The sequence below is a fragment of the Pteropus vampyrus genome, unplaced genomic scaffold (assembly GCF_000151845.1).
Source record: "Pteropus vampyrus isolate Shadow unplaced genomic scaffold, Pvam_2.0 Scaffold1, whole genome shotgun sequence".
In the NCBI taxonomy this organism is placed as follows: Eukaryota; Metazoa; Chordata; class Mammalia; order Chiroptera; family Pteropodidae; genus Pteropus; species Pteropus vampyrus.
Genome location: NW_011888782.1, coordinates 10,169,608 through 10,183,067, shown reverse-complemented (window position 1 = coordinate 10,183,067; position 13,460 = coordinate 10,169,608). Strand labels below are relative to the sequence as shown.

General features: G+C 39.6%; 1 protein-coding gene across 14 annotated transcripts in view; it reads left to right on the top strand.

The window, feature by feature from the left end:
* Positions 1-12,013, top strand: part of THRB (thyroid hormone receptor beta) — a 337,875-nt gene extending 325,862 nt beyond the window's left edge. For 9 of the 14 annotated variants that reach the window (XM_011357914.2, XM_023532096.1, XM_011357651.2 and 6 more), the window contains 2 exons: positions 2,621-2,879; positions 6,948-7,301. In XM_011357914.2, coding sequence (XP_011356216.1) covers positions 2,621-2,879; positions 6,948-7,189 — 501 coding nt within the window. In that variant the 3' untranslated portion in view covers positions 7,190-7,301. Of the gene's footprint in view, positions 1-2,620; positions 2,880-6,947 lie in introns of all 14 variants that reach the window. The other 5 variants (XM_023532144.1, XM_023532167.1, XM_023532209.1 and 2 more) reach the window with 2 other exon arrangements.
* The last annotated feature ends 1,447 nt before the right edge of the window (positions 12,014-13,460 follow it).

The following is a 13,460-nucleotide window of genomic DNA, read 5'->3' as shown; positions in this document are numbered from 1 at the left end:
GGCAAACTTTTTACATTTCCTCAGAAATTTAAGCCTGCTTCAAAGTTACGATTCCACCTCTCTTTCAACACTGATATTTTATCATCTCCAAACTACAAAAACAAAAAACAAAAAAACGGGACATTCGTACAGCAGAAATGAATATGTTTCTGATGTTTGTGGTCTCCTGAGGACATTTAGACTTTCACACCATCTTTGGAACCCAAAGAGGGAAAATGAGTGTATAAAACCCTTCACTACCTATGGGGCTGGTAGATCCCAAGTGGTCTCGAGAGATGAGGTTTCTTCCCAGAGACAATTTGATTCATCTGCTGTTGAAATTGTGCTCATGGTTATTTCTTACTAAGATTTATGCCAACCCAGCAAGCAAGGACACCCTGGGCCTCAAAAGATCTAAAATCATTGCTGGCAAAGCTGCCAATAATACACTTAAGAAGCACTTCTACAGTACAGGGCACTGTTGTCTTTGCCAATCGACTTGAGTGATGCTCTCCTAAGGAGACACAAAGAGTCTGTAGGAGGATCCCTGCATCTCTGCCTCTCATGCCCTTCATGGAGCATTCTCCCAGTGAAAGTATTTTGGCAAGTGCCTAAGAGATTATTTACCTGCATGTTGAAACAAATCTCACCAGCATCCTACAAACCCTTCTTAAAGGAAAAGGCATCTGGCTTAGTTTTTAAACCTTTGGTGATCCTTGATAAATACTTATTAAACTTTTATTTAATTTGAACTAATCCACAGTAAGTTAAAAAAGAAAACTTCTACTTCATCTATAATCAGACTTGGCTACAAATAGGGAGCTTGCCCAAATTTGCACTCTTTCAGACAGATTTTTAAAAGTAAATCGTTTGACCCAATTAGTAGTTTCTCTTTGCTATTTTATTTACGCCAATGGTTCTCAAGAGCGGTGTCCCTAAACCATCAGCATGAGCATCACCTGGGAACTTGAAGAAATGCAGATATTCAGAGGGCGGGGCCAGTAATGTGTGGTTAGCAAGTCCTTGGGTGATCCTGATAGGACCGAAGTCACCACTGCCCTAGGTATTAAAGCCATCCTCCACCCACATCAGCCAGTTCTCCATCTTGCCTGGGCAGGATCTATCTAAGCTCGGGTTTCCTATTTTCTACCATGCTCTTGGGCCAGGAATCCAACGATGTAATTGAAGAGTACAAATTAGAACCTAAATAAAAGCAAATCTAAATCATTTTTTCTTTTTATGTGTGGAAGGAGAGAATTCACATGTATGGATTCCAGAACCAAATACAAGGTGACTTTTAGTCTGTAAAAAAGTAAACAATTTGAAATTATATGGTAAGGTGGCTAGGTAGAGTTAGTGAAAAATATGAAATACTCAGTATTTTAAATTTAACCCAATAGTATTACTTTTAGTTTTATATGATAACTTAAATTGAACTAGTCGACTGCTGCAAAGAGTATTTCCCAAAAAGAATTTGCACATGCTTAATGAAGAGATAGAAATTATGTATAACTTACATATTCATTGTTTATGGAAACTTGGTCCCACAAAAAGTACTTCAAAAAGCGAGTTCTCTTCTCTTCAAATCCTAGCCTTACCCACAAATATTCATGTGACGCGCCCTCCCCCTGCCCCCATCATTACTCAACCTCTCAGTGCCTGGATTTCCACATCTGTAAAGAAAACTGGAATTAGTATACTTACCTCACTGTAGTGCTGTGAAGATTAAGTAAGGCGATGCAGGTCAAACTTGGCACAAGGCCCAATTCATCAAAAACACCCAGTAACTAACAGCCGTTCAAACTATTATGATAATGGCATTTAATTAAACATTCTTCCCATTCAGAAAATACAACTCTGACTTTTTTTTATTTTGCTTAACAAAGTTTCTTTTTTAAGTTGATTATTAATGTTGTCGTTTTATCACAAATCTTAATTAATAAGGCAACTAAATGATCTTAAAATGGGATTGCTACACTGGCAGAACAATCCTGTATGTCAGTAATTCTGGTGCCTGAGGTACTGAGAAAAACATAATTCTAGGAGCCAGAAGTCTGAATTCTGTTCTCACCTCTGCCCTTAACTCACTGGATGACCTTGGGCAAAGTTTTTATGTCTCTGGGCCTATGGCTAATATACATTTGTAAGTGACCTGGTTTTATACCTTTTAAGAGACTCAAGGAGCAAACTTGTTTCAGAAAAACAAAAAGAATCACAGTTGCCAGCTAAACAGTAGAATCCATCCTGTTGATTATTGGAGCCGTAAGACACAAGTATTGATAAATTTAACATAAACCCTGCTCTCAAGCAGTTATCAGTTGGGTTATAATACAAACCCCAGAGTGAGGGGCTATTAGCAGTTTCACGTGTGACTATAATAGCAGTTGGAGATCTATATCTGTCATAAATATGCAAGAGAGATTGAAGTCAGGTGAAGATTAAGACCAACTCGGAGTATGAAAAATGGTTTTGAAAGTCTGCAGCCAAGAAGGAGGGAAGAGCCACAAAGAGAGTAGGCTCAAAGCGTACAGGACCAATGTCAATCACAGGATGTTGTTCCCACTGCCCTTTAGATACTGCATATTGCTCCTGACTAACTCTGTCCACTTGTTCTTTGCCAATGTGGGCTGGTTCTTTTCAGCTGCCATGTGAAGACCAGATAATCCTCCTCAAAGGCTGCTGCATGGAGATCATGTCCCTTCGTGCTGCTGTGCGCTATGACCCAGAAAGTGAGACTTTAACCCTGAATGGGGAAATGGCAGTGACACGGGGTCAGCTGAAAAACGGGGGCCTTGGGGTGGTGTCGGATGCCATCTTCGACCTGGGCATGTCGCTGTCTTCTTTCAATCTGGATGACACTGAAGTAGCTCTCCTTCAGGCTGTCCTGCTGATGTCTTCAGGTGAGTGTGCCTAGACTCTTTACTGGGTGTCAAAAGAGCTTTTGCTTCTCTGGTGGTAATTCAAATCACCTGATGAGTTTTTAATCTCTCTTTAACTTCAGACTCATAGCTCACTCTCCAGGGAGCAATTGTGGGTTTGCCAATGGACTGAGAACTGAAGGAAGGTGTCAGGGGTCCGATACTTTTTGCAGTCTCCCAGCATCATGGGAAGGAACTATTTACAGGGCTCTATGAAATGGTTTGCCTTCAGTGGACACTACTCAGCCTGCCTTGCAGTAGTTGCCCAATCCTGCCCATTCTGGTTTTGTGTACACAGAATATGGGAATGAGTGACCACACCATACTACATGAAGTTCTAGGTAAGGAAACCATGAGTGAAAGCTAGAATTTGTCCATGGCTTAGCTATGACTTAAGTTGCAGTTATTTATTGTTATATATAGCACACAACTCCAAAATTTAGTGGCTTAAAACACCCAAGATGGCTGAGGTTGGGGCTGAGACATCAAACACATTTTCAGGCCTATCTCCATGCAGTCTCTCCTCTGGCAGAGTAGCTGGACTTCTTACATGGCTGGTGAATTTCCAGGAGAGTTCCAAAAACACAAAAGCAGAAGTTACAGATGTCTTAAGGCCCAGTCTTAAGTCATATAGCATCATCTTTATCACATTCTGTTTGTCCAAACAAGTCCCAACACCAGCTCAGATTCAAGAGTCTACCTAGCGATGGGAGGAATGGCAAAGAATCTGCTACCATCTTTAACCTGCCATGGCTCATTATCAAGGCCTTTAACTCCTATTGGTGACGAGTAGATAATAATACTGACACTTTTTTCTTCAGAGAGCACGTCATAATAAATAGGAAATGCAAAATACATCAGACTCCTTGAGGAAAACTAGTCTTGAAATAGAAAGTGGTTTCAGAGTCATCATCTGCATTTTCAGAGCACCCTAAGTTCCGCTGTGCCTTAGTTATTGTCATTCCACCCTTTAGCTATCTGCTTAACTTGTTCATTTCTCCCTCTGGACTATTTATTTTTTGAAGACAGAGGTATGTCTAACTGTGCACCTAGCACCTAGGCCAGAGTTCAGTAGAATTCAAGAAGTGTTTATTGGATAAATGGCTGAACAGATGAGTAAAACATCAGTCACAAGTACAATGAGAATCCTCTGTAGACTTGATGCTTCCTGGTTAACGCAGTAGAATTGTTTTATTTAATCTGATCTAGATATTCATTTGCTGCAGAAATTTTAGGTATGGCAGACTTTTTTAAAAAGAAATAATTCTTTTCTTTTTATTATAGAAAATTTTAAACATAAACATAAGTAGGTAGAATAGCAAAATGAGCCCTCTTGAATGCTGTGGTGGGCAGGCTCAAGGTTATGCCCTCACGTTCCTCACATTCACACCCTTGCACAATCCCCTCCTGTTGAGTGTGTGCAGAACCTGTGACTTGCTTCTAGCCAATAGAACGTAGCAAATTTGATGCCACTTCTACCTGTTACATTACATATGTTATACCAGATTCCCTCTTGCTAGCAGACTTACTCTAGAGACTCACCTTGCTGACTTGATGAGATATGCAGCCATGTTGGCAAAGCTCACATTAAAAGGAGCTGCAGGTGGCCTCTCAGAGCTTAGGTTACTCTCCAGTCGACAGCCAGCAAGAAACTGCGGTCCTCAGTCATTCAGCAGAAATAAAACTTACAGTTTTTCTAAGAACTCCTTATGTGACCTTGAGTGAACCTCCTAGCTTCTCTGGACTCAGTGTCCTTTATAATAAAGAAATTGAACTAAATAAGTGGTAATTATATTTCTGGAGGGGAGAATTCAAGATAATTTTTTAGCTGATAATTTAGTGGTACGAAGAGCTTTAAGTAACATGGAATCACATAGTGAGAAAGCTATTTTGTTACAACTTTTTTTCTGATTATAACTTCTAAATAAGGCACGAATTGCGATTCCATTCAATGCTAGTCTGTCTTTAACACCTCTCTAATATTTTAACCCCCCTTTTGGGGACAGTTTTCGGCAAGAACCTTTAGCTAAAATGTAATAAAGATTTTTGCCATGCATCCATTTTTGTGGTTATCATCTGTTTCTGGCAAGTGGATTTTCATTTAGTACATAACATGAAGTTTCCTCCATAGCGAGTCAATTTAACGGCCTAAGTAAGATAGATAAAAAGAATATGTGGAAATGGCAAAAATTGTGAATGTGACTCAAAACTCTATCAACTATCTAACTGAATGATTCTTCCCAATTCTGCCTTCCTGACAGCCCTGTGATATACTTAATAACTTTTAAAAAATCTATTCCACATGAATGATCTGGGCACATTTCATTAATACTGCCAGGACCAGGAAAATATTCCCAAACGCTTTACCTCTGGCGAATGACAGCTACATGTCAGTGTTCTGAGGCTCCGGTCCTTTCTGGGCGTTGTCTTCTAAACCCCACTGTTTTGTTTCGCATTTCAGTTACACAATCTCTTAGGCCTTTCCTTCAAAGACTTTTCCAGGAGATACCACTGCTGAGGCCCTTAGTTCTAAGCAGAGAGCTAAAATTGAAATAATTGGAAAGACACATCTTTGAGAAATTTTGTCTTAGGGAGTTAAAAACATCTATGACCTTTAAAAATGTTTTACTTTCCATAAACATGTTTAGTACAACTTGAGCGTCATCAACATGTCCTTTCATTTTCTCTGTATCATTTATATAACCACCTTATCTTTATCTTTCATCGAAGAACAGAGTTTTGATGTCACAAAACCCAGGTTATTTTTTTCCCTTTAAAGGAATACATGTAGAGCAATATTATGTTGATTTTCTATTTGGATCAAAAATTAGAGGATGCTGTGGAGAATTCCCTGGCACATTCAAGAGGAGAGAGAAGACAGGGGAGAGGAAGGCAGAGGGAGTGAGTGGATCCACAGAGCAGCAGCAGCAAATATGAAGGAAAACACAAAATAAAAATGCACAAATTGCAATTTGAGCTGAATAGGGGATTCCAAAAGCTCATATATTTTTAGACTCAGAAGGGTGGATTGAGACGTTAGCCCTGATCTTCCCTTTCAGATTAAGCAGAACCTTCTTTAGATTTTTACTAATACAGATATTTCAATCACCAGACACTTCAGTGTGAATTTGTTTGATCAGAACAATCTGAGGGAGGAGACCTGGGCAGGGGTGGTAGCCTTCCCAAAGCTATATGAAGAATTCATCCAGGTTTATAAATTACTTTTGTAACCCAAGTGTTTGCAGCCTGGGCATTCCATAGTCATCCAGCCTTCTTGTGACATCCCTTTATCATTTTTTGGAAACTGCCTCGAGTCTCCTCCCACACAGAGTGGGAAGACCAGTGGTCCTTCCAAGACTTGGGAAGATTTCCCAGGCCTTACTTGATCACGGCCTCCTCTCATCCCAACTTCCGACTGTGACTCTTCTTTTCTCTGCACAGGATGACTCTTGCATGGCTTACATCCCCTTTCCTTTTCATTTTAATTCTCCGCAGCACCACCTACACAAGGCTGGTACAGATAGTAGTTTTACTAAAGTATAAGGGAAGAGGAGGAATTCCAGCCTGGAAAACAACTAAGAGTGGGTATTGTGCTTCTTTGTCTTCACGAGCATCTCTTATTATTCGACATTCCTCCTTTGGCATCCAGGCCTCCTGTGATGTTCTCAGTTTCTTTTCCCATCTCCGATGCTTGTCCTCCTCTTTCTCCCAGGAGGCTAGTGGAAACTCAAAATCGTTCCTTTATTATGTAAAGTATTTCAGCTCTTTGCAGCTTCTCCTTCTGGACCGTACAAGAAAGGCATTGCCATTCACAAGCATGGAGGTGATTGTCTAAAACAGAGATGTTTATCTGAACAAAGCATTCGTTCCATTCATATAAATTATGGCACTCCCTGGCATGTGGTCCCAGATGCCCCAGAGTCCATGTGGCATCCATGCTCATTCCTAGGAGTTGCAAAGTCCTCAGATCTCCCCACTTTCACACTTGGACAAGGCAGGCCTTCCCCTTTCCACCTCTGAAGTAACATCCATCTCTTCTCCTTTTCTCAGATCGCCCAGGGCTCGCCTGTGTTGAGAGAATAGAAAAATACCAAGATAGTTTCCTGCTGGCCTTTGAACACTATATCAACTACCGAAAACACCACGTGACACACTTTTGGCCAAAACTCCTGATGAAGGTGACCGACCTGCGAATGATTGGAGCCTGTCATGCCAGCCGCTTCCTGCACATGAAGGTGGAATGCCCCACAGAACTCTTCCCTCCGTTGTTCTTGGAAGTGTTTGAGGATTAGACTGACTGACTTCATTCTCATAATTCCTACAGCACTACTGGGTGTCATTTCATTCCATTGCCTAGCTCTTTTTTTGTTTGTTCTTTTGTTTTTTTGTGTGTTAGGAGGGACTGTTTGGAGGTGAAGGGAGGCAGTCCTTGGCATAGACATGGATGAAATTGCCCCTTGAATGCGGGTACTTGTAACTATTGCATTTTGTTCTCTAGTCCTTTGATGTGAATGCTTTGAAGGTTTTACAGCTATGGAGGTGGTGTGGAGACCATCATTAAATTCACCAGCACCAAGCCATCACCAGCTCCCATCTGTCCCTGGTCAGAGACTTGAGCAAGCAAAATGGCACGGCAGAAGACTAAAGGAGCCTTAAAACCTAGATAATGTGGTCATCTTGAGCCAATCCTGATTTTTGCAGGGCTCAAATTAGCAGGGCACAGGCCATCTTCAGTTAGATATGGCTTTCAGCTTTCTAGGGAAAGGTCTGACACAGTTTTATTTATTCTAGAGCATGCCGTTTTCAGTATGTTTCATTCTCTCCTAGCAGCATAACTTAGAATGAACAGGAATATTTGTTCCCAAAAAAAATCAACTATTCTTTTACTGTAATTTTTATAATCCTATGATTTAATTCAAGTTATACAAGGGTGTGACTCAAAGATGTGCAGGTATTTGACTGACTGAGGCCAACAAGGAAAACTTTATTTGGTGAACTCAAAGAAATTAGAAACCACCATCAATGTCAGTGCCCTAAAAGTTTTCAAAAATTCACAAAGTATTACCTCAAAGTAGGAAGGCCTCTTTACAGTTTATGCTCAGTGAAAATATCCACAGAAATTAAAACTATTTACAGTGTTGTCACTTTTCAATGACATCTGATCCATCATCTCCCAAACTCCTGAAGTTGTTTACCCTGATCGCATCTTTGCTGAGCTGACAACATATTTCCCTATGGATTAAATCTAATCACAGAGAGATAACGAGGTGAGATTCGAGTCTTGTTCCAGAGGAATTCTGAGAAGAGATCAGTGTGGTTATGTTCTGAGTTGAAGGATATGCAGTCATCTGAGAGCCCGCTACATGTACTTATGGTTTGAGGATGCCTTTTCTGGTCTTGGATCCTCAAGCTCTTTGCTCTGCTCATAAATGTTTCCTAGACCCCTTTTCCCTCTTACTCTGAGGCTTGACTATCGCTAAACAAAGACTGGCCCCCGATCCTCTCTATCCCACTCATAGCATTGCCTTGACAGATATTCAACAGAAAATGCCTGCAGACCACATACATGACCCTTCACTCACCTTCCCTTCCCAACCCACCTCCCCAGTGACAAAAGGTGGAGTAGCTTGTACCCAGAAAACAAATGAATGTGATGCTTCATTACTTCAGTGTCAGAAAATGGGCAAAGAATATACCCATGCAATTGAATGTATCTCATTCTTCACTAGCATAGTAGATATACACTATTCCTTTGCCTGCCTTGTACTGCCTTATCCTGAAAATGCTGGGGAAAATAAGCCATATCAGTGAGATTTACCTAAAAACAAAGAATGAAAGTCACCATGAAAACCAATGGGCTAATTTTTTTTAACTGGCCCAGAAGTCAGGGTCCCTTCTAGTCAGTGCTCTGTCAACTGGCGGATTTGTGATCTTGGGTCTTGGTTTTCACACTTTGGGTCTTGATGAATATGTCATGAACTCTAAAGTCCTTCCCATTTTTATTATTGTACCAATTTCGGAAGAAGGGATCTGATTCTTTTGATTATTTCTTTCACATTCAAATTTCTAGCTATATTAGACAAAAGTTATAGCCCTCTTAACAGTTATGGAAAGTATATTTGGTATTGATTCAAAATAAGAATTTGATACACTACTCATCAGCTATTTAGAGAAAGGCAGGATGGCCTGGGAAAAAGGAGAGGAATGGCATTGAAAATTTCAGGTGTGACTGGAAATCATCTGAAAGGAAAAGCTTATGTTTAATACACTAAAGCAGTCATACTGGCTTCTGGGGAAAAGGAAACAAGAACATCACTATGGAACTTGCTAGCCAGAGAAAAGAAGTAGGTGAAGAAATTAAAATTATAAACATGAAGTTCATGGGCAGATTTGATTACCTGCTTTGACTTTGTTTACAGAGAGTTTAGGGAGGGAGGTTGGAGGTTTTTTGTTTGGTTTCGGTTTTGAGGTTTGTTTGGGTTCTTTTTTGTTTTGTTTTGTTTTGTTTTGTTTTGTTTTTTTGTTTTTTTTATTTGGTTTTGTTCTCTCTAGGCAGTCTCTAGCCAGTCTCCTTGAGTCCTTTCTTTGTTAACATCTCATCAGCCTCTGTTGATTCTTGTTGGAGATCTACTGTTTGAAACATAACTGCTGAGTCAGCTTCTAGCTGCAGGGTAACTCTGAGAAGCTTTGGGGTACAGGGAAACTTTCCCTCAGAAGAGTGAGAGGGAGACAAGTAAGTCAGATACTGGAAGGTTCACAGACTTCTCAGATATCAAACCTTCCTGGGAAGGTCTCCTCAATTTGTGTGACAGAGATTCCCCAGTACATTAGACACACCCAGATTCAAATATAAAAATACAGAACCCGATCTAAAGCAAAATTGGGATGCTCTGGGGATTAACCATGATGAGGCATTGACCAAATGGTACAGTATATCTACAGTAAGCCAGCCATCCCCAAGTAAATTTACGTTCGATCCTCAGCCTTAAATGGCTGCCTTAGGCAGGCAAACTGCTGATCTCAAATTTTCATGAAAGGCTGACCAACCACTTTATGATGAGGAGAGCAAGCCTTAAAGTACTTCAGGTTGAAAGGAAAAGCGATAGGACTCAAAGTATCATGGCCCTGGTGGTCAGAGTGACTCATTTTTTCTGTAACTGATTGAGGTACTAAATGCATCTTAAGACTCCATCTCATAAAACTCAGTTATTAGAGATTTGTTCTGGATTTTTTCTTTTAATATTTTTTCTTACATTGTCCAGACTGTCGAATCAAGTGTGGACCTAATCGAAACCCCTCACAGAGGGGAGACATCCCAGTAGAGGAGAACACACCTGTACAACTGGGATTTTTATTTGTAAATCACTTAACTTTTGGAGATGAGTGGTTGTGTGTGTGTGTATGTGTGTGTGTGTTTTCGTAACCCTCAAGTGTACTTTGCTCTTCAATTTAGACATGTAGTATTTCCAGAAATAGTGAGAAAAGTAAGACCTTTCTTCTTTATGATTCTGCTCAAAACACCATGTGCCACCTCAAAGCTTTTTCTAGTCAAATGAGCCTCTGTCCTCAATGACACGCTTTGCAGCGTTGATGCCTCAGCCCAGTGATGTCCTTTCACCTATGTCTGAGTGATACCTCGTCCATCTGCAGCGCTGTCATTGGTGGACCACCAGGCTCGGCTCTGCTCCAGCAACGCCATTCTCGTGGCTCTTCCGTGAATAGGTGTGCAGCCTTGGTCCCCCCTCAACACTAAGTCCCCCCCAAGACTCAGCCTCCATGGGACAGCTGAGCACCCTCAAAGCATGTCATTGTCAGTGATACATTTTTTATTCTATGGAACTTTAACATATTCGTGTCATATTGACCTTTTGCTGCATGAGTCATAAATTATGAAATCAGTCTTATGGTTTTTGAAGTGTAGCCAGCATTTGTAAGGCTAAACCTTTTTCATAAAATGAATTTAAGGGAATAACTAAGCCACAGTTCCTCTTCAAAAGCAGAGTGCTTACAGACATTTGAATCTCTTTGCCCTTTCCAATGGCTATGGCATCAGGTTCTAAAATAAGCTCGTAATTTTTCCTGTTATTTTAATAATATGGAAATAGTAGCATAGTGTTTCTTTTGATAGTGATAGACTATAATCCATATTTAAATTTTATAGAGAAGAAATTTTATTGTACTGTGATGTAGATATTTATTATCCAAGTAAGGATTTGCCCGGTGTGTATTTTTTACAATTGAAACATTTTACTTTAATCTTTAAAAAAAAAAAAAACAAAAACAAAACAAAACAAAAAAAAAATAAAATAAAACATTAAAAACACACACATGAAAAAAAAACAGGCTGGGGGAAAAAAGGTTTGGCCTTATCACAGAATTTTTACTGTATTGTATAAATGTTTGCAAATGCAAAAAGTATTCATTTCTAGTGTGTTTCCACATTAATTAATGCCGCCTTCGAGAGCAATATCGTACAGGTAAGACGCTGTTTGTGGCTTTCTGTTGCACAGTTAAACCTGACCCACCTTATGCACAAGACAATCAGATACAAATCTGTCCTCCTCAGGATGCAGATAATACTCAAGTAAGTTCTGGAGCACAATGTAAGACAAAAGAAGACACTTTAATTACACATGTATTGTTCATTTAGAAGATATCGGGGCATGAATGTGTTGACATTACCCCACTTTTCTTTTGGTTGTCCTAATTAACTTGGCATTTTTCATTTGATTAGAGAGCCAAATTAGATCTCTATGCTTTCTTCAGAGAAAACACTTTTCCCCCTACAATGTTTTCATGCCCTAAGAATCAGAAAAATCCTACAGAATAGGAAAAGATTTACAGTCATCAGAAGATCTGTGTTTTGCAAACAGTGTTAAGTAATATTGCTAGATCGGTAATATTTTTTTCATCCTAAAACTCTGTTGAAATCTGTGATCAAAATGTTTTGAACTATCCAAAAAGAAAATTTGTATATTTGGGAAAAATGGATTTTTACATAGCTTTTGTATGCAGATATTAAATTGTAATTATGAATATAGTGGGCATAGATAAACTCATAAGCTTCAATTCTAAAAAAGAAAAAAGAAAAAAAGAAAAAGCTTATAACAAATATACTTTCCTGTCTCTTTCTTTAAATATTATTATTTTCTAAATAGGCACAGGATTGCCTGCTCTTCTCATCTCAGCTGCTTCCAAAGGGAGGGAAGCAGGGATGGAAGGGCATTTGTTTCATAAACATCTAGTAGAATAGGCGAATTTTCTTGGAAGGAGGGTATGGGAGGCGGGGAAATAGAGAAGTAAAAGGGCAATGAGAGATCACCTCTTTGGGAGGGATTACAGAGGTGGGGTAAGGAGGGAAGAGTTAAGTTTTTGCATCTCAAAGACGATAGTCATCTTATTTCAAAATATTTCAGAATATTATTAATGGAATTATACTAATATCAGCTATCAATATATATCTCGATCCCATTACCCTGACCACATTTTAGGACTCTTTCTATAATGATTGACCAAAAGGTAAGTCGAATTGGCTTACACATAAAGGTAATTTATTTACTGTGATATCTGGAAAATTTAGGGGTAAGGCAGCTTCAGGCATGGCTGGATCAGGTGTTCACTCAACTGTTAGGAGGTACCTCTTTTCATCTTTCTGTGTATATTTTCCTTTGTAGAAATTTCCTTCATGAAGACTTCATGCTCATATAGCCTTTTACCTTATAGTGGCCCCAGTAGCTCTGAGATTAGCCTCACAGCTTGAAACCAGCCAAAAGAGAGTTTCTTTCCCCCAACAGTTCTAGTCAAAATCATGAGCCTAATCCTTATTGGCTGAGTGATGTGCCCATTCCTCAGCCAATCACTGTGCTGAGGAAGACAGATATGCTAATTAGTTTTGAAATTAACCCTCTGAAATCCTGAAACTGGGTGGAAAGAGAAAACGCTAAGTCTTACTACTATAAAAAGTGAGTGGTAAGGAACAGTGAAAGAGCAAAAGCAAAAAATATCCATACCAAAAATTAAGTCTGAAAGTGTATCCATTATCAGTATAGCAATGGACACAGGAAGTTCAGCACAATTTCACCAGGACATGAACCAAATAAACACTTTCCAAAGAAAGTGTCTGATTACATCCTACCTAGCTCATAAAAGAGGCCAGTCCAGGTAAGATGAAGCAAGCATTTATTTCCTTAAGCTAAATCAGTTCCAAGTATTATTTTCTGAGTCTTCTTATTTCCTACCCAAAAGAATCTCTGAGATTCATGGGCTACTTGACAACTGTTCCATGTTATACTCTTAAAAAGAATTCATTTACACCATGTACTGATGAGATCATAAATGAAGTCCGGTCAATAAAATGCTCTAGTCTGCATGTTATATTAAAATGAGAAGAGAGTATCTTAGCCTGGGTTCCCCCAAAAGCAGAACTTACGTGCTACAGCTTCATTAGTGATAGTAGCCCCCAAAGAAACAAGAGTGGAGGAGAAAGAGAATGAAACAGAGGAGAAAAAAGAGTCAACAGAAGGGCACACTGCTGAGCTGGCCACACTGAACACAGCTGAGTAC